The sequence below is a fragment of the Manis pentadactyla genome, chromosome 8 (genome assembly GCF_030020395.1).
Source record: "Manis pentadactyla isolate mManPen7 chromosome 8, mManPen7.hap1, whole genome shotgun sequence".
Lineage (NCBI taxonomy): Eukaryota > Metazoa > Chordata > Mammalia > Pholidota > Manidae > Manis > Manis pentadactyla.
Window position 1 is genome coordinate 53997466 of NC_080026.1, and position 21488 is coordinate 54018953.

General features: G+C 39.8%; 2 protein-coding genes across 9 annotated transcripts in view; one reads left to right on the plus strand and one right to left on the minus strand.

Moving 5' to 3' along the window:
- The window catches only part of LGALS8 (galectin 8), a 57659-nt gene extending 43187 nt beyond the window's left edge, over positions 1–14472 (plus strand). For all 5 annotated transcript variants that reach the window (XM_057505748.1, XM_057505749.1, XM_057505747.1 and 2 more), the window contains 4 exons: positions 543–569; positions 1327–1415; positions 2149–2314; positions 13220–14472. In XM_057505748.1, coding sequence (XP_057361731.1) covers positions 543–569; positions 1327–1415; positions 2149–2314; positions 13220–13369 — 432 coding nt within the window. In that variant the 3' untranslated portion in view covers positions 13370–14472. The remainder of the gene's footprint in view (positions 1–542; positions 570–1326; positions 1416–2148; positions 2315–13219) is intronic.
- Positions 12550–21488, minus strand: part of HEATR1 (HEAT repeat containing 1) — a 54582-nt gene continuing 45643 nt past the window's right edge. For 3 of the 4 annotated variants that reach the window (XM_057505742.1, XM_036919324.2, XM_036919321.2), the window contains 8 exons: positions 20848–21003; positions 20551–20685; positions 20305–20409; positions 20049–20217; positions 19430–19584; positions 18763–18921; positions 17292–17400; positions 15603–16219 (listed from right to left, as the gene is read on the minus strand). In XM_057505742.1, coding sequence (XP_057361725.1) covers positions 16131–16219; positions 17292–17400; positions 18763–18921; positions 19430–19584; positions 20049–20217; positions 20305–20409; positions 20551–20685; positions 20848–21003 — 1077 coding nt within the window. In that variant the 3' untranslated portion in view covers positions 15603–16130. Of the gene's footprint in view, positions 13008–15602; positions 16220–17291; positions 17401–18762; positions 18922–19429; positions 19585–20048; positions 20218–20304; positions 20410–20550; positions 20686–20847; positions 21004–21488 lie in introns of those variants that run through there. The other variant, XM_036919323.2, reaches the window with a different exon arrangement.

Genomic DNA, 21488 nt, shown 5'->3' on the forward strand with positions numbered 1-21488 from the left:
TAAAAAGGACCCTCTTGCTCTTAACTCTGAATAGTGCTGTGCTGAGGTGTTTGGAGGGACTGAACGCCATCATTGCACTGGCAAATGAACTTCCTCACCTGCTCTCTCCTCTGTGGGAACAAGAGCAGTTTAAGCACAGGTTTTATAGCTGTTGTTGGGGGAAGTGAGGGCTGACTGATCTCAGTGCACTGAGATCTGAGGCATCTCAGTACCTCATAGATGGCATGTATTCTCAGCATTCTGGGGGCACCCTGGACAGACTGAGTCAATCATGTTTGAAGCTTATGTGTGATCTTGTCAAAAATTAACTAATAGTGGAAGATAGAATTCAGATGAGCAGGACTATTGGACTGTGTCCCAACCCCAAGTGGCCCTTCTCAGCTCCATCCACTCCAGAAAGCCCACAGCCTGTGGGCAGCCCAGGGCGGAGCAAACACCACTGCCCCCAGGTCCATCCGTACAGCCAGTGAGAGCCAGCTGCTGACAAGCATGATGCAGTCTTTGCTTTCAGGCATCCTCATTGTGTCTTTCTCTTTCAATAGGTACAGAAGTCTGGCATGTCACAGTTGGTAAGTATTTTTGCCTTGGTTATAATGTGGGACATTTTATAAAACTGCTGAGGAAAGTGAGTAGTTTAACCTTTGAAAGACAGCTTCCTTCATTCCCTGCCTTATTGTAGAACTGTTTCCCTATAGCCTAGTAATAGAGGAGACATGCCTAAAATTGTCCCCAGCACTGTCTACACCAAGAGCAAAGATTCGACTGCCAATCACACTTTGACTTGAGCCAAAATACTGCCTACCATTTATTTGTCAGAGGTTTGAAGAGCTAAAAGTTTTCTTAATTCTATATAACGAGTTAAGTTTTAATTAGCTGGCATGTGTAACCTCTACCCTTAGTAGGAGCCCAGAACAGCCACTTTGTATTTATATGCTGTCCCTGGACAGATACCAGTCATCCAGGCATAAGGGCTGAGCCTGAAATGTTTCCTTACCCCCTCCTGTCCAGGCTGCTTCCCCTCTAGGCAGTATACGGAGCATACTTCACACCCCAAGCACAGTGGCTTTCTCAGAATGCATTTCACTCATACAGAGGATACTGGGTTCCACTCCATGTCCACTCATGTCGTCGTCTAAACGCCCTCCTGAAGTGTCTGCTGGGAGCCCCGTGCAATGGAGGCCCACCTGAGACCAAGGCAGATGTAGTTCGGGCCTTCATGGGGTTTACAGAGTCATGGACTTTAAGCCTTCGCCAGTGTCTTTGGGCAGCTCCTTTATGAGATCTCTTTCTGCAGGCTTCCCTGTGCTGACTGTGGTTTCTTTTCAGACTCTGCCATTTGTTAGGAGATTGAACTCCTCAATGGGCCCTGGGCAAACTGTCGTCATTAAAGGAGAAGTGAATACAAATGCCAAAGGGTCAGTATCATTAGTTTCCATTAATAATAGTGTGCATGCTTTCCACATGTGTCCCTTATTGCATTATGCCCCATAACAGCCTTGTGAAATTTAAGTAGGCCTTGTGTCATAAGCCTTATTTGAAAGGTGAGAGTATAAACGCAAGACCAGCCAGTAGCATAACCAGCACTAAATTCTAATGTTCTGCCCTCAGCTTTTTATGGCCACACGAAGGGTGGCATTTTGTTCTTGGCGTGCCCTTGCCTTGTAGAACTCCAGGACAGCCCTGTGAGAGCAGGTAACTTGTTAGGGCCCCTTGTCATTTGACTTAGAAATTTCTGCTTTAGTAACCTTCTCCAGAGATGTTCAGACTTACGAAAGCTTGAAATTAGAGCTGTTACCTAGCTATCAGTACACTCTTAAGAAAAAACATGTAGATATTAGAATACTTGCTTGAAAGAATCCCATATTCGCACAGCTGGAAGTAATCATTTGGTTTATTTGCTCTAATTCTTCATTTTCTTCTCAACCATATCTGTAGCTTCAACATTGATTTAAAAGTTTTTGTATTTTTATTTTGGAAGTAACATAGTTTTATCAATGGACTGCTAACTCAAGAGTTTAAGATTTCACCTTCATCTGAATTCCTTTTATGTGCTATGTTTTGTGTAGTTATAATCAGAGTTCAATTCTGACTGTTAAAATTGTAGAAACTGTGCTACTCTCTCTTATTTGTTTTTTTTTCTCTCAAAAGCTTTAGTGTTGATCTAATGTCTGGAAAAACAAAGGAGATTGCTCTCCACTTGAATCCACGCCTGAATATTAAAGCATTTGTAAGAAATTCTTTTCTTCAGGATGCCTGGGGAGAAGAAGAGAGAAATATTACATATTTCCCATTTAGTCCAAGGATGTACTTTGAGGTGAGATCATTTTTGAAAATGGGACAGGAAAAAGAATCCTGAAAGTGGGAGTAGGATAAATGGTCCATTTAAATCAAGATTTAGTATGTGGAGATTATGTTGGTTTTGGTTTTTTTGGTGTTTTTATTTTGAATGCCCCCCTTTACACAGTTAATACAAATGTTAAAGCCAGTAGAATATCACATTTGCATTGGAATTATTTGACATTTGTTGTTATATTGAAAATTACTGTGTAGGCCCTATTAGTTAAGGTTCTAGTCTCAGAACTGGAGTAACATGTTAATCCTAGGTGAACATGAGTATATAGGAACCAGGAAACTGACTGCACTGTCCATCATACCCCACCTTGGTTATACACAGCTTCAGGTGGCAGTCTGTTCTTCGAAAGAGTTAGACCTCAAGGAAAGTGTGCTTAGATATTTGGAACTTGAAGGCATGATGTAGTCATGAGTCCCTAGTTTTATGATATATTGGGATTATGGAGAGATTCATATGATAAACAACTATTGCAATATAATCTTTCCCAAAATGTTTCTGTGACGCTGAGCGGAGAATGAAGTTTCCCTGACATGTGGATGCTGGGTGGTTGGCTAGGTTCACTCACCAGCTTAGGTGACACTGCCTCACATAGTTATTTAGGATTATTGATTTTAGGTCACACTTCTGCATTTTAAACTGTCACATGAGCTGGCCCATTTTAGTTCTCAAGGACTAATAAAAACTAGCTGTTAAAAGCATGGACATCAGGGATTGGAGCCAAGATGGCGGCGTGAGTAGAGCAGCAGAAATCTCCTCCCAAAACCACATATATCTATGAAAATATAACAAAGACAACTCTTCCTAGAATAAAGACCAGAGGACACAGGACAACATCCAGACCACATCCACACCTGCGAGAACCCAGTGCCTCTTAAAGGGGACAAGATACAAGCCCCGGCCCGGTGGGACCTGAGCGCCCCTCCCCCCAGCTCCCGGCGGGAGAAGAGTAGGCAGAGCGGGAGGGAGACAGAGCCCAGGGCTGCCGAACACCCAGCCCCAGCCATCCGGGCCAGAGTGCAGGGCCCTCGATACTAGGAAAACAGGGCAGCAAGAACAGTGAGCAGGCACTGGAGGCTGGGCGCCAGAGGACATAAGAAAAGCGAGCGGCCATTTTTTTTTTTTCTGTTTTGTTTTGGCAAGCGCTTTTTGGAAGTCTTAAAGGGATAGGCATCCCAATACTAGTGAAACAGGGCAGCAAGACCTGTGAGCAGATGCCTGAGGCTGGCGCCGGAGAAGAAAGACAAACAATCGGCCATTTTTTATTTTTATTTTTTTCATTAAAAAAATTTTTTTTTTTTGGTCGTTGTTTTGTTTTGGCGGGTGCTTTTTGGAAGTCTTAAAGGGACAGGGTGGGACACTTAATCCAGAGGTAGAGAATCCGGGGATCTCTGGGCACGCTAATCCCCTGGGCTGCAGGGAGCGCGGAGGCCCCTTACGGAGATAGATAGCCTACAGGCCGCTCCCCTTCCAACACAACTCCCACCATTTTGGAGCAGCAGCCTGAGCCAGGCCACGCCCACAGCAACAGCAGAGATAAACTCCATAGCAGCCGGGCAGGAATCAGAAGCCCTGTCTGCGCGCAGCTGCCCAGCACCAGCCACTAGAGGTCGCTGTTCTCCCAGGAGAGGAGGGCCACAAACCAACAAGAAGGGACGTTCTTCCAGCCGTCACTCGTCCCAGCTCTGCAAACTATTCCTATCAACACGAAAAGGCAAAAAACTACAGGCAGACAAAGATCACAGAGACAACACCAGAGGAGACAGACCTAACCAGTCTTCCTGACAAAGAATTCAAAATAAGAATCATAAACATGCTGACAGAGATGCAGAGAAATACTCAAGAGATATGGGATGAAGTCCGGAGGGAGATCAAAGATGTCAGAAAGGAGATCGCAGAAATGAAACAAACTCTGGAAGGGTTTATAAGCAGAATGGATGGAATGCAAAAGGCCATTGATGGAATTGAAACCAGAGAACAGGAACGCATAGAAGCTGACATAGAGAGAGACAAAAGGATCTCCAGGAATGAAACAATGTTAAGAGAACTGTGTGACCAATCCAAAAGGAATAATATCCGTATTATAGGGGTCCCAGAAGAAGAAGAGAGAGGAAAAGGGATGGAAAGTATCTTGGAAGAAATAATTGCTGAAAACTTCCCCAATCTGGGGGAGGAAATAATTGAACAGACCACGGAAATACACAGAACTCCCAACAGAAAGAATCCAAGGAGGACAACACCAAGACACATAATAATTAAAATGGCAAAGATCAAGGACAAGGAAAGAGTTTTAAAGGCAGCTAGAGAGAAAAAGGTCACCTATAAAGGAAAACCCATCAGGCTAACATCAGACTTCTCGACAGAAACCCTACAGGGCAGAAGAGAATGGCATGATATATTAAATGCAATGAAAAAGAAGGGCCTTGAACCAAGGATACTGTATCCAGCACGACTATTATTCAAATATGACGGTGGGATTAAACAATTCCCAGACAAACAAAAGCTGAGGGAATTTGCTTCCCACAAACCACCTCTACAGGACATCTTACAGGACTGCTCTAGATGGGAGCACTCCTAGAAAGAGCACAGAACAAAACACCCAACATATGAAGAATCAAGGAGGAGGAATAAGAAGGGAGAGAAGAAAAGAATCTCCAGACAGTGTATATAACAGCTCAATAAGCGAGCTAAGTTAGGCAGTAAGATACTAAAGAGGCTAACCTTGAACCTTTGGTAACCACAAATATAAAGCCTGCAATGGCAATAAGTACATATCTTTCAATAGTCACCCTAAATGTTAATGGACTGAATGCACCAATCAAAAGACACAGAGTAATAGAATGGAAAAGAAAGCAAGACCCATCTATATGCTGCTTACAAGAAACTCACCTCAAACCCAAAGACATGTACAGACTAAAAGTCAAGGGGTGGAAAAACATATTTCAGGCAAACAATAGCGAGAAGAAAGCAGGGGTTGCAGTACTAATATCAGACAAAATAGACTTCAAAACAAAGAAAGTAACAAGAGATAAAGGACACTACATAATGATAAAGGGCTCAGTCCAACAAGAGGATATAACCATTCTAAATATATATGCACCCAACACAGGAGCACCAGCATATGTGAAACAAATACTAACAGAAGTAAAGGGAGAAATGGACTGCAATGCATTCATTCTAGGAGACTTCAACACACCACTCACCCCAAAGGATAGATCCACCGGGCAGAAAATAAGTAAGGACACGGAAGCACTGAACAACACAGTAGAGCAGATGGACCTAAAAGACATCTATAGAACTCTACATCCAAAAGCAACAGGATATACATTCTTCTCAAGTGCACATGGAACATTCTCCAGAATAGACCACATACTAGGCCACAAAAAGAGCCTCAGTACTAAATTCCAAGATTGAAATCCTACCAACCAACTTTTCAGACCACAAAGGCATAAAACTAGAAATAAACTGTACAAAGAAAGCAAAAAGGCTCACAAACACATGGAGGCTTAACAACACGCTCCTAAATAATCAATGGATCAATGAACAAATCAAAATGGAGTTCCAGCAATATATGGAAACAAATGGCAACAACAACACTAAGCCCCAACTTCTGTGGGACGCAGCAAAAGCAGTCTTAAGAGGAAAGTATATAGCAATCCAAGCATATTTTAAAAAGGAAGAACAATCCCAAATGAATGGTCTAATGTCACAATTTTCGAAACTGGAAAAAGAAGAACAAATGAGGCCTAAGGTCAGCAGAAGGAGGGACATAATAAAGATCAGAGAAGAAATAAATAAAATTGAGAAGAATAAAACAATAGCAAAAATCAATGAAACCAAGAGCTGGTTCTTTGAGAAAATAAACAAAATAGATAAGCCTCTAGCCAGACTTATTAAGAAGAAAAGAGAGTCAACACAAATCAACAGTATCAGAAACGAGAAAGGAAAAATCACGACGGACCCCACGGAAATGCAAAGAATTATTGGAGAATACTATGAAAACCTATATGCTAACAAGCTGGGAAACCTAGGAGAAATGGACAACTTCCTAGAAAAATACAACCTTCCAAGACTGACCCAGAAAGAAACAGAAAATCTAAACAGACCAATTACCAGCAACGAAACTGAAGCGGTAATCAAAAAACTACCAAAGAACAAAACCCCTGGGCCAGATGGATTTGCCTCGGAATTTTATCAGACATACAGGGAAGACATAACACCCATTCTCCTTAAAGTTTTCCAAAAAATAGAGGAGGAGAGGATACTCCCAAACTCATTCTATGAAGCTAACATCACCCTAATACCAAAACCAGGCAAAGACCCCACCAAAAAAGAAAACTACAGACCAATATCCCTGATGAACACAGATGCAAAAATACTCAACAAAATATTAGCAAACCGAATTCAAAAATACATCAAAAGGATCATACACCATGACCAAGTGGGATTCATCCCAGGGATGCAAGGATGGTACAACATTCGAAAGTCCATCAACATCATCCACCACATCAACAAAAAGAAAGACAAAAACCACATGATCATCTCCATAGATGCTGAAAAAGCATTTGACAAAGTTCAACATCCATTCATGATAAAAACTCTCAGCAAAATGGGAATAGAGGGCAAGTACTTCAACATAATAAAGGCCATCTATGATAAACCCACAGCCAACATTATATTGAACAGCGAGAAGCTGAAAGCATTTCCTCTGAGATCGGGAACTAGACAGGGATGCCCACTCTCCCCACTGTTATTTAACATAGTACTGGAGGTCCTAGCCACAGCAATCAGACAAAACAAAAACATACAAGGAATCCAGATTGGTAAAGAAGAAGTTAAACTGTCACTATTTGCAGATGACATGATACTGTACATAAAAAACCCTAAAGACTCCACCCCAAAACTACTAGAACTGATATCGGATTACAGCAAAGTTGCAGGATACAAAATCAACACACAGAAATCTGTGGCTTTCCTATACACTAACAACCAACAGAAAGAGAAATCAGGAAAACAACTCCATTCACAATTGCATCAAAAAAAATAAAATACCTAGGAATAAACCTAACCAAGGAAGTGAAAGACTTATACTCTGAAAACTACAAGTCACTCTTAAGAGAAATTAAAGGGGACACTAACAGATGGAAACTCATCCCATGCTCGTGGCTAGGAAGAATTAATATCGTCAAAATGGCCATCCTGCCCAAAGCAATATACAGATTTGATGCAATCCCTATGAAACTACCAGCAACATTCTTCAATGAACTGGAACAAATAATTCAAAAATTCATATGGAAACACCAAAGACCCCGAATAGCCAAAGCAATCCTGAGAAAGAAGAATAAAGTGGGGGGGATCTCACTCCCCAACTTCAAGCTCTACTATAAAGCCATAGTAATCAAGACAATTTTGTACTGGCACAAGAACAGAGCCACAGACCAATGGAACAGACTAGAGAATCCAGACATTAACCCAGACATATATGGTCAATTAATATTTGATAAAGGAGCCATGGACATACAATGGTGAAATGACAGTCTCTTCAACAGATGGCGCTGGCAAAACTGGACAGCTACATGTAGGAGAATGAAACTGGATCATTGTCTAACCCCATATACAAAAGTAAACTCAAAATGGATCAAAGACCTGAATGTAAGTCATTAAACCATTAAACTCTTGGAAGAAAACATAGGCAAAAACCTCTTAGACATAAATATGAGTGACCTCTTCTTGAACATATCTCCCCAGGCAAGGAAAACAACAGCAAAAATGAACAAGTGGGGCTATATTAAGCTGAAAAGCTTCTGTACAGCAAAAGACACCATCAATAGAACAAAAAGGAACCCTACAGTATGGGAGAATATATTTGAAAATTACACATCCGATAAAGGCTTGACGTCCAGAATATATAAAGAGCTCACACGCCTCAACAAAAAACTAATAACCCAATTAAAAAATGGGCAGAGGAACTGAACAGACAGTTCTCCAAAACAGAAATACAGATGGCCAACAGGCACATGAAAAGATGCTCCACATCGCTAATTATCAGAGAAATGCAAATTAAAACTACAATGAGGTATCACCTCACACCAGTAAGGATGGCTGCCATCCAAAAGACAAACAACAAGAAATGTTTGCGAGGCTGTGGAGTAAGGGGAACCCTCCTACACTGCTGGTGGGAATGTAAATTAGTTCAACCATTGTGGAAAGCAGTATGGAGGTACATCAAAATGCTCCAAATAGACTTACCATTTGACCCAGGAATTGCACTCCTAGGAATTTACCCTAAGAATGCAGCAATCAAGTATGAGAAAGACCAATGCACCCCTATGTTTATCACAGCACTATTTACAATAGCCAAGAATTGGAAGCAACCTAAATGTCCATTGATAGATGAATGGATAAAGAAGATGTGGTACAGATACACAGTGGAATACTACTCAGCCATAAGAAAAGGGCAAATCCTACCATTTGCAGCAACATGGATGGAGCTGGAGGGTATTATGCTCAGTGAAACAAGCCAAGCAGAGAAAGAGAAATACCAAATGATTTCACTCATCTGTGGAATATAAGAACAAAGGAAAAACTGAAGGAACAAAACAGCAGCAGAATCACAGAACTCAAGAATGGACTAACAGGTACGAAAGGGAAAGGGACTGGGGAGGATGGGTGGGTAGGGAGGGGTAAGGGGGGGGAGAAGAAGGGGGGTATTAAGATTAGCATGCATGGGGGGATGGGAGAAAGGGGAGGGCTGTACAACACAGAGAAGGCAAGTAGTGATTCTACAACATTTGCTATGCTGATGGACAGTGACTGTAAAGGGGTTTATAGGGGGGTCCTGGTATAGGGGAGAGCCTAGTAAACATAATATTCGTCATGTAAGTGTAGATTAATGATACCAAAAAAAAAAGGCAGTTCCTGTTTGGAGACCTCCAATGAGTCCTACACAAGGGTATAAAGTGCATATAAAAGTGTAGGCAAAGGGTCTGTTTGTGTTTATACAGAGGATCAAAGCCTAATTTGGCTACCCTGAAAATGAACTAAGATATGATATGAAAAAGAACTTCCAACATCAGTACTCTCTGGAAGACTCATGCCAGAAGATGATCATAAAAAAACCGCAACAAAGATCTACGCACTGCTACAGGTGTAGATGCACTCATCCCACCAGGTCCTGGACTTGCCATGGGAATGAAGAAGGAGATATCTAAGCTGGCCTGTGCATACAGTAAAACAACAAATTTGACTGGATCTATACTGTTGGAACTCAAACAAGAATTAGGAGAAGTGCAAATTGTAGCGCTCCAAAATCTTACAACTGCAGACTATTTACTGTTAAAAGAACATATGGGATGTGAACAGTCCCCAGGAATGGGTTGTTTTAATTTGTCTGATTTCTCTCAGACTGTTCAAGCTCAGTTGGACAATATCCACCATATCATAGATAAGTTTTCACAAATGCCTAAGGTGCCTAACTGGTTTTCTTGGTTTCACTGGAGATGGCTGGTAATTACAGGTATGCTTTGGTTATGTAACTATACACCTATTATGTTAATGTGTGTGCACAATTTAATTAGTAGTTTAAAACCTATACATGCTGAAGTTACTCTACAAGAAGATATGTCAAAGAAATAATCAATCTTCCCATGTTTTCTTCCGCCTGCTACTTCTATAGCTTTTCTTCTTCCTTCCTAATTACAACCCTTAAATAGAATTCGTGCCACATATCAAATTTACCGTAATTCTTCCAAGTGGTAAAGATACCTCAAGACAAATGCTGGGCATAGAAGCCACAGGGCATAAATATGCAAAGAAGTAAAATGCTAATCTTTTCAAACAATAAGGCTTCTCTCTCACTTACCAACTTAACATTTCCCTGTATGGCCCCGGAAGATGACTGGTTAGCCAGAGATGGGTAAGATTCCTCAAGGGAGGAACAACCTAAGACAGGCACAGTCGCAGGGGGGCCATCAGGTGAGAAATTGGGGATCAACAGAGGTGAGGCTTAGAGCCTCACCACCCCTGTTCTGAGAGAAATCTTCTGCATATGTGAATGTTTTATTGCCCTTGTCTAGCTTGGATTAACACATAGTCTACAGGCACACACCTGATCATCTACATTTGCTCTCTTACAACACTAAACTATGTTTTCTACCTTTATCTTGTATCTACCTACCACTTCAGCATTTTATTAAAAATAATAATAGAGAAATGTGGTATCCACATATAAAGCAAGTATAAAAATCAAATGAGTATTCATATTTGAACTGTTTATAGTTCATAATGCATGAGCAAAACCAAAAGTTTCTGTGATGACTGCCCTTGTAGTGTTCACCATGTAACTTATTCACTATGTAAGAATTTGTTCTCCATGTAAGAACTTGTTTGTTATGCTTCAGAAGATTGGAGACTGATGAAAATTAGGCTTGGGGTGGATTAATAATTGTGCATTGAGCATTGACTCCCCTATACAGAATTTTATTGTTGTTAACAACCATTTTATCAATAAATATGAGATGCCCTCACAACAAAAAAAAGTACACACTTCCGATTGTAAAATAAGTAAGTAACCGGGATGCAATGTATAGCATAAGGAATATAGTCAAAATATTGTAACAACTTGGTTTGGTGATAGCTGGTACCTAGAATTAACATGTATATAAATGTTGAATCACTGTGTTGTACACCTGAAACTAATGTAATACTGTGTGTCAACTACCCTTCAATTAAAAAAAAAAAAATAGCATGGACATCAAAGCTATGTAGAACTTGGGTGTTTGACTATTATACTTATTTGTAAGTTCCAGTCTTAATGCTGTGCCCTGGTATGTGGAGTAACATGCATGTGAGCTAATCATAGAAGGTTCCCTGGAAGTTGTGGATATTGGTTTATAATTCAGAATGATGTGGGAGGTTGAAGGTAAAATTGGGTTTTCCAGATTTAGGGGATAATGGAGGTGGGAAGGGCAGCACAAGGTTTTGTTGACTGGCAGGAGTCAGAGTAGAAAGGGTGACTTGGGGTTCATGGAGGGACAGAAGAGGTGAAGTTGAACTTTGTGGTTGCTGACGGGAAACCAGTGATATAACTTGTTTCTTGAACTGAGCCCCATTTGGAGCTCCTGTATTACAATTATAAAGGGAAATAAATCCTTTTAGATAATCATTTTTCCTTTTGTTAGTTTTCTACTTTGGGAACAGTAGTTATCCTGTGTAGGAGCACTGTTGTCAGTTTTCTGTAGTGATAGATTTTTTCCAATTGCTTCAAACTCCTGCCTCTTAAATACACTGAGATTCTCTGATCTTCCCATTATGCCACTACTTTGATTTTAAACAGTATCTTCTGTGCCTTGCCATTTCAAATGCATTTCTTGATTCAACTACAGCCTTTTAAAAAAGTATCTTTCAGTTTTGTGGTTTCGTGAGCTCTTCTTTTAATAAAAATTCATGTTACCAGCTATTCTGTAACATCTGGTGGTTGTGAGGGATTTTTGTTCCATTCTTCTAGGCTCTGGGGGTCTTAATTTTGAATGGTATTTACTTTTCTTCTCTGTTTTGCAATAGTGTGTTTACCTGGCTGCAAGCCCTTTCTTTTCCATTTGTAATGCTTTGGCATAAAATATTGACTAATATTTGACTAATTGACTAACAAATTGTCTTTTTCCAGTGCATCCGAGGCTACTTATTTTCCCTTCTGAGCATGAGGCTGTTTATGTTCTCTTCAGATTTTGTGAAATGTTTTATTATTGGGATTTCCACCATTATTGTGGGAAAAGAATCTGATTATGGACATTTTCCCCAGTTCTCCATGTAGTCCTAGAGCCTTCATTTCTGTCAGCTGTGTTATCATGGAATTTCCCCTTTCCTAGTTCCCCCCAGCAGCCATTTCCACAAGTCCTATTGAAAGAACCAAGAGACTCAGTTTGCTTCTCTCTGCAGATCCCGATTTTGTGCCTTAGTCTCGCCTCAGGAGGCAGCCAGGTCAGCAGCAAGGCTGCGCTGCTCCCCTCTGCTCTTCTGAAACCCTGATACAGAGGCCAGAAGCACGGGAGCACAGCACAGGCTCACCCAACTGGCCTTTCCGTGTGGGTGGAAAACGTGGTAGAATTGTGGCCAGACTGGCAGTGGGAAAGTGGTATCAGAAATAAGAGGTTTAGGTGTAAAAGTGATTTAAAAGAACAGTTTGTTTTTCACTGGACAACTTTGAAGGCTAATGCCACTGACAAATCTGAACTGAGTCTCTCAGAATGCTAATTACTCCATAGAATCACACTGAACTTTGAAGAACTCTTGAAAAATAGGAGCCAAGATGTGCTGAGATGGAATTGAAATCAGGGTCACCAAGCGGCTGTGCAATCCCTAGCAAGTACCCTAAACTGAAATTTCATATTGTCTGACTTGTCAAAGATCCTAGAGTTTGAGGCAGAAAAGTCAGAATCCAAGTCCCTTGGTACCCAGCCTATTAGTTGGAGTCAGCTCCTCCATGAATGACATTTAAGACATCAGCAGTTTTCTTCCTTCGCTGCAGTTCCAAACCTTGGTGACGAGGGGCAACTTTCCACTTCCCCAGGGGCTGGACTGCTGCAGAAGAGAGTGCGGGGGAGAGGAAGGCCAGCCAGGCCTGGACAGTGTGAGATTCCAAGCATGTTGAGTCACTCCCCTGCATGGGACAAGACAGATGGTGCCACTACCAGACACATTTTAGATTAGGGTCTTAGAAATCACAGAAGGGGAGCTATTAGCAGCAGGCTGGGAGAACTTCTCTGTGTATAAAGTGAACCAAATGGTTTGCTTTTTGACACTATGAATATGGAGAAACAATCTATTTTAAACCAAGGGGAACCACTAATGTTGTGTGTACTTTTCTTCCAGATGATAATTTACTGTGATGTTAGAGAATTCAAGATTGCAGTAAATGGTGTACACAGCCTGGAGTATAAACACAGATTTAAAGAGCTTAGCAATATTGACACACTGGAAATTGATGGAGATATCCACTTACTGGAAGTGAGGAGCTGGTAGCTGACTGACTGCTACAAAAACTGAAATACAAAATGGCTTATGTAACACTGCCCTTGTTACAAGGTATCTATCATTATATTGTTTCTATATATTGTTAAATGAGCTTGTATAACATTAAGTTCTTCTGGGTATTCTTAGTACTTCCCATGCAGTCCGGCACAGAAAGGAATTTCAGGCAACAGCAACTTATAGTCATTATTAAGGCCTTTCTGCTCTTTTTTAAATGACCTTCACATTCAACAAGTACTTATTAAGTGTAATAAGCCTACTGTGTAATATAGCTAACACACACTGAGCACTTACGTTTTTGCTAGCACTGCGCTGGAAGCTAGGGATACACACACACAGGAGTGCACAAAACCACATTTCTCCGTCCTGTCCTGGAGCTCAGAATCTCCTGTGCTCTGCCATTGTGCCACTGATTCCCACAGTATCACATATAAATTCACCAGATGCTTAGAAGAATTTCTCAGCTATTAAATCACCTAAAGACTAATTTAGAGAAGACATTATTTCTCCAGCAATGGCTTTCATAACCAATGTTCTGTCATACTCTGTAATTGAAAAGATTGATGTTGACTTATATCTGGCAATTTTCTCCAGCAGAATACGTAGCTCTGTTAGCTGTTAAGCATTATCAAATAATTAACGTCATGAAATCAGAATGTAACACAAAGATTAAGGCAAGAAACAAAGCAAAACAAAAACGAATGGTGTTTAAATGAACTTGAGGTCAATCCCAAGGTCACAGATTTCTATACCAGTAAGTACTTATTTTAGAATATATGAATTTAGGATAAGTCAAAGGTCTGCACATACTCCTGTACAAAGTTTTTGGTAGAAGATGAGTTTAATTTGTAAAATGTTTATGGGTAATTGGCAGTATCAAGATTAATGATTGTTTATAAAATAGGCACTATCAGAAAACTAAAATATAACCAGACTAATGAAATAGAGAGGCAATATAAAAATCTGTTGTTTGCAAGCAAATCAACACCACCTTTTTGCTCTTCTGAAGATTAGTCCATCATCATTAGTGACTTGAGATCAAAACGTTGTTCTGCTTTAAGTGATTAAAATCAAACCTGTGTCAGCAAGTCAAATGTTGCATTTCTGTAATTTTTTCCCATTATTCTTTGAAGTGAGTTGGCAGAAAGTTCTTTGTAGAATTTTCACAGGTCAGATCTTGTTACAGGAAATTTCAAAGGTTTGGGAATAAGGTAAAAAGCTAAATCAGTCAGATCATTTTATCATATTAAATTGCTGGGCTGAATTCTGCCAGGATTTAGGAATATTTTCATAACAGATTTTGGTGAGATATTATTTCTAGTCATATGCTGAAAAGAATACTGTTAACTAATCTTAATTTTTAAAAAAGTATTCAGCATAAAAGCCTCTAGTGCTTAAGTCTTTTCTACCTTTTCATGTTCATTTATGCTGATTGAGTCTTGCCAAGCTAAAAAGAACTGTGTGTGCTTTTTTGGGGGGCAGGGGGGTAGGCGGGTGGTGTTTGGGAAAGTTATAGAAGGCAAGAAGCTCTAGAATCCCTAATAATCAGGTTTTATTTTTCTTTCATAAAAAAACATCAGAGAGTATGACTGAGATGCTGGAGTCTGCAGGCCACTTAGGAAAAAGTAAAAGCCCACTTACATTACTTAAGAATTAGAAGTTGTAGTTCATGTTAATTTTTGTTTTACAAGGAGGTATTACTAAGACCTAAGCTGATTCTTTTGTAGAATACAGTATCTTAACAGTTTTTGAAAAGAAGCTATTAGTGTTCATTCATCTTACCAAGATGCAGGCTTTAATCTATAAGACTGCGTATCAGCCTTTTGCCTCTAAATCTGCACTAAATTTCTATTAACTGGGTCAAAGGTTTTCAAACTCAATTTGAACTTTACATGGGACAGTCCTTAGATGCCTTTAATAAAAGGGCATAAATAAAATAGAGGTGAGTTTGCTTAATTGTGCCCTCACTTTCCACCTTCACCATGACACAGTGGAAAGACTCGAGAACTTCAAAGCTTAAAAAAAAATCGGTTACTTTCTCATACAAGTAATTCTTTGGTTAACCACCAATGGAAATGTGATCATTTCTAATCCTGAAGGGGCTCCTTCATGCCACCTAGTGTTTCTGGGCCCTTGCTATCTCAGGAATCAGCAGGTGTAGATCGTTTTATAAACAGCCCACCCCCTCTGGCCCCCAAAAGACTGAAGATAAAGGAGACATCAATCATAGTCTTGAGTTAAAAATGTATTCCAGAACTATTTGTCTCTATGGGCTCATATAAAAATTAAGGCTGAACTACCATCTATCCAAAATGGAGAATAAAAATTCAAATGGCTTTACAGTCAAAAGCATACTTGTTGAGTGCTGAATCAATCATCTTGAAGAGCTACTTTGAATGAATAATCTGACATGGATGCCACACCATATACATAAGACATTCCTTTACAGGAGTTTATGGCTTTATAGTTAGCTTTGGGTACTGATATTAAACATGCCTGTAATAATATCAATTAGAAAAGATTAAACAAACACAGCAGTCTGTATAAAAATACCATGTATATTTTACTCTTTTTGCAATTCTATACAACTGGCAGAGAGGCTTATGTGGTAGCATGAACCAGGTGGGAATTTTGGGAAGAAGTCCAAGTGGGTGTTAAGGTACCAAAAGTAACATGGTACCAAACATCCAAAAAAAATATATTAAAAATTGAACTCTGAACAGAGTATGAAACACCAAAAAACCCTGAAGTTTTAGAAGTAGCTCTGGAGTGGCTCTCCTAGTATAGCTTCCAGTTGCTGAATAGTCTTTTGGCACTGATGTTCTACTTCTTCACATTCATCTAAAAAAAAAAAAAATTAATCTTCCTCATCATTAGCCTAATTATTCATATCTTGCATTCTCTATCATTTCATCAAAAGAGAAATGAAGTACAATAATGAAGCAACATCATGGACTGCTTCTATCACACTCTTCCTTGCCTTCATTCCCTTATAATTTTAGACTTGGAAGCTGAATAAGATAGAACCTTAACATAGCAGTACATAAATGAAATCCCCAAATTCCTAGGAGTGGCACTCTTTTTTACTTTCTTTACAGATGGCACATGGTGCCAATTTTATCTGCAGATCTTACAGTACTCCAACTTAAGTTCCCAAGTTACACCTTTGCCACAGCCTTGGCTAGTGGTACTCTTTTTATGTCTCCTTTTCAAGACATAAGAAGCAAGGTGAATGTTTTGGATAAGCAGCAGTATGAAAGTATGTGTCTGCTTGCCTCCATCTCCCCTGCTTGATGGTAGAGGCACCATTATTTCTAGGGTTTTATGGTGGCACACTATTAACTGTGCCGTCTAGACCTCACAAGCTGGGCTTCACCCAGTTCCACCTGTCACACTCACTGTTTATCAAATTACTTAGTCCTTTTAAAGCCTCTAGTTTCTTCCTGTATAAAACAGGGATAATGGCAAATACCCGGTCATAAGGATTAAATGAGATCGATCATGTGGAGCAGGAAGTAAAAGCTGGTCATACTTACAGGCAGCTACCCTATTGCATCCTCAATGGCATCGGATATTTTGATACAATAACCCCACTGCTGGGGGCCAAAATATTCAACCATATAAACATAGGAGGTTAATGAAAAACAATATTATAGTCTGCACTATCACAAAAAAACGTAAAAGCAAAGACTGAATATTACACTGGTCTCAAGTGATGGTGAGGTGGTCCCTTCCTAATGCCCTCTTCCCTCCACCCGACTCAAAATACAAACTCAGCCTCCCAAGTTTACATATGAGATGGGGGGCCAGATAGAGGACTGGCTCCCGGGGCTATTCACATTACATCCAAATCTGCATTATCAGTGGGCACATTTTCACAGAATTTTACTGTACTTAGTAGTTTGGGAATTACCTTCCATCAATTCAGCTAAGAAAGGAATGGATTCTGGTAGCAAGACAATATAATTCTCCTTTAGTTTTTCAGCCAGTGCTAACACAGTGATCAAAGCAGCAAATCGAACCTGAAAGGGATAAAAAGGTAAACAATTAAAAAAAACTAGTATTGCTGCATTTATTAACTTAAGATCTGACTTGAGACAAGCTCTCTTTAAGTGTTACTTCACTAGAGTTTATTTTATACCCATTCATTCAACTTTCACCTTAGAATACTAGTTTATTTAATAATTTGGGATGTGTTTACAATATGGGCAACTTTATATAATCAGTTTTTCGAACTGTGTTCCAGTACTGCAGGTCTTTAATGTGAATGTCTTTTTATGTTATTTTCCTAAAAAAAAAAGTCACATGCAAACTCATGTATGTCTTCGAATCCAACTACACTGGAGCTCACAGCTCACCTGGCTGACAGATGATGCCATCTGTCTGCACAAAGATGTCTTCAGCCATTGCAGGCAGGACACCTGCCTGTTCACCACTACGGCTGTGTGAGGGGCCAGGGCACTGGCTCTGGTCACACTCTCACCCCAGCTCTGAAGAAGAAAAACAGTGTGTCACCATATCCTCATTTTGGACCTTAAAAAAAGTTTTGGGTGTTTCTCACATGTCTTTTCTATGCCAAGTAATACATACAGGTGTTTAGATTAACAGTTGTTAGCAGGTAACTTTGAAAAAGTTTTACTAGTCCTCTCTGGTTTTGGATAATTTGAATAATATTTGGATTTGGCGAAGTGAGTTGTTTAATTCTGCAACTTTCTAAGAACCTACAATTTAAAAATTGGGGCTCCATCAAAATAACCTCGTTCTCATATTTACTAATGTTGTAAATTTCAATAAACCTAATAGTACAAGTCTGCTCTGGTCTGTTTTATCCACCGAGGTTCCAGTATGATGATTAGTTGAGAAATGGCTTCTCTGCTAGAGGAGTTTGAAACCTTGATACTCATGTACGGAACTTCTATTCACCCTCCCCCATGTTAATGGGTGTCAGCTACCCCCACTTACTTTGTATTATTTCACAAAATCCTAAGCCTAAAACATGAAACAGAGATAATGTACTGCTCTAATGTGAAGAAGTTCTGTGACACTGAAAGCATTCTTCTGGGAGCATGGTGACATTTCAATGGTGCTTAAAAGCATTTAGAATGTATTGTAGCATTGTGTATTTAGTAATATTTAGCATTTGCGTCAAACACACCATGGTGGTAGGGGAACTCCTATTACCTACAAATAACCTATAAATAAAACCCAAAATTTTCTCAGGCTCAAACTTCTCCCAAACACAGCCCAGCCCCTAGTCCCAGAAGATAAGCAGCAGTATTTGTCCTTGCTGGCTTGCCATGGTCCTACACCAGGACTGCTTTAAGGCTGCTAGGCTACATGGTGAAGATGCACAGCAGCAGAGCTTGTCAAATGCAGCTCCTAACCTTGGCAGAGGAGTCTCTCGTCTTTAGAAGAATCTGGTAGTTCAGTGGTTTCCAAAGAGAGTCATCTGCCATGGCCACTGAAAACTGTGAAATGCATGGTATTAGGTGCTTCGTCACCCGTTCCTGGAACTTCTCTTCTCCTCCAAGCCTGTTTTCCAGCTATTAAGAGTGAATGAGACAAGGACTTTCAACAACAGGTTGCAGTTCTGTATGAAAAATACCCAGTGTATAAATAGTATTTACTATCCTTCATGATATTAGTGGGCTCAAAATCCAGAGGTTATTCTAATAACCTCTCTAAAACAAATTTACCACCTTGTGGAATCCAAACGGAATCTCACAGCCTTTAGCATTACCCTTTTTCCTCTAGTAGGACATCTCAGGAGAGGACATCCAAGCCCTGAAATATTCTCAGCAAATCCAGTTTTAAAAAATTGAAAATTTAACCATTAGACCTTTCATTTGAAAAATTCCAAAGTAAAACTCAGTGTATACTACAAAGTAATAAATTTTGTAGAACAGGAAAAAAAACAAAAAAACAAGAACAAACAAAGACCTGGAGAAAGAAAAAGCCCAGCAAGCTGTCATTTTGGTAGATATAAAACCTATAAAGCTTTAGCAGCAATGGCTTCCTCATCTTTAACAAAAGATGGTTCTATCTGGTTACCTGATCCACCAGGGGCATCATCAAGGCTTCTGCTCTCTCTTTACTTACAAAATGCTGGGTGTCAAAAAGGAAGATTTTATATAAACAATTCAAAATGAACTGTAACAGCAAGCAGCATTTTTCAAGGTCATTTTCAGAGTCAAAAAACACTTCATCTGTAAATAGAGGAGAGTAAAGATGAAGAAACCTGAATTTCACAAATTTAATCTCCACTGTTTAAATTACTATTTAAAAACTACAATCAGAATCATTTCTAAAATGACCTGGAAATCATAATCAGGATGAAGGTAGAACACAAAATGATGGGTGTCCCACATAAGCAATTCCTTCTTTAAGAATTGTTAAGACTGCTTAAATGAGAAGTTGTCAAGTGGACTGCTTATTAGCATTAAAGAATAAACCAATCTTAATTTTTATATTTTAGTTATTTCCAGTAACTTATAGTGATGTCTATCCTCGCAAGTGAGTCAATTAATTAATAACATGATTTCGTTATGCTAAAACAAATATGTCAGTGCCTGACAATGGAGTATGAAGTAAAAAATTCACCCCCCTTATGCTGCCTGTACTTTGTGTGATGTACAAAGAACAAGGGTGTCAACTGGAGTCAGCTACCAACCTGTTTTGGAGATGTTCACCTGGTTCAAGGTGTCAGCAAAAGGCTTCACTAAGTGGCCAGCAAACAGAGTAAAAAGCCCTTTCAGTTTTTCAGCAATGCAATCTGCCAAGTTATAAAATGTCAATAGTCTGTCCTTTGGGGCATCCTCTGTTTTAGCCCAATCAAACAGCTAAAAAGATAAAGTCATATTAGTTTCTTCTATATATCTTGCAACTTTGTATAGAGGACAAAGGACATGTGGAAGAAGAAAGCTTACCTTGAAGAACAGAGGTCTGAATGTCATTTCAGAAAGCTTCACAACCATAGTTACTAGACAGTCAATGATAAAATTTTCTGTTTTTCCAATTTCCTCGAGATCATCCTGTAAATAAAGAACTGATTTATTAGCCAGAGTGCTAACATCTGTCTCTTAGTAATTTTGGCAAATCCTACAGGTTATCAGGTTATGCAGATTTCTGTCTAGCTTTTCAATAGGCAGACGGTTTAGGGTCTGGGTACACACCTCAGGGTGCTGTGCGCGAAAGTCCAGGGCCTCCAGGAAGAACGCAGTGAGCTGAGGCTGATGGGAGCTGAGCTCTTCCTTCTTCATCACCCCCAGGTGCTCTTGCAGAATGCTCATAAATGGACCCATATGATTCTACAGCAACCAGTAAAGAGATGTGTCAGTTTTTAATATTCCTAGAGTTTATTAATGAGTTTGTAAAGGAATTAAATAACCATATTCTTCTTAAAGTAAAAAGTATTAAATTTCAGTACCACATCTCCCTTCTCCAAAGGCTAACACCCAATAGAATCTAACCTTCCAGTTCTCAATACGCCTGTACGTTTTGTTGATGGCTGGCAGTAAGACTCGAGGTGAGAGAGTGGTGGCCAGTGTCTTTTTTAGAGATGTGAGATGAACATTAGCTTGTAAGGCAGAACCCATTTCACTGGTGACTTTCTCCAAATGAACCACCTAGAGGAGTATGAAAACAGAGATGGAAGGCCATTACAGGTACTCACAGAATGTCTACACACTTGCATGGAGTCAGAAATGAGCTGAGAAACCAATCCAAGTGTTACAAACTTGGAAAAGCCCAGCCCACTTCAACTTTACACAACTCCTTTTAAAGCCAACCTGAACATCTGTAGGTAAAATGGACAGATGCCCCTTTTCCAACTGGAGTCAGGGATGCAGATTAATGGTGGAAAGCAGAAGGACATGGAGCACTCAGGCTGAAAATTTTCTTAGAGGACAGTAATTCAGGGACCCTGGGAAGTGTCAATCAAATTCTTCCTAAAAAAATCTAGGAAGCCTGTCCTCAGATGTCGAATCCTTTTCTGTAAGAAGTCTAGTTTCAAGCCCTTTGGGGGGAGTATGTGAATCAATTAAATCATCTGCATCATAGCGTTTTACGACAAGGTGATACGCATGAGTGTCATGATTAAGCAAGAGGGACA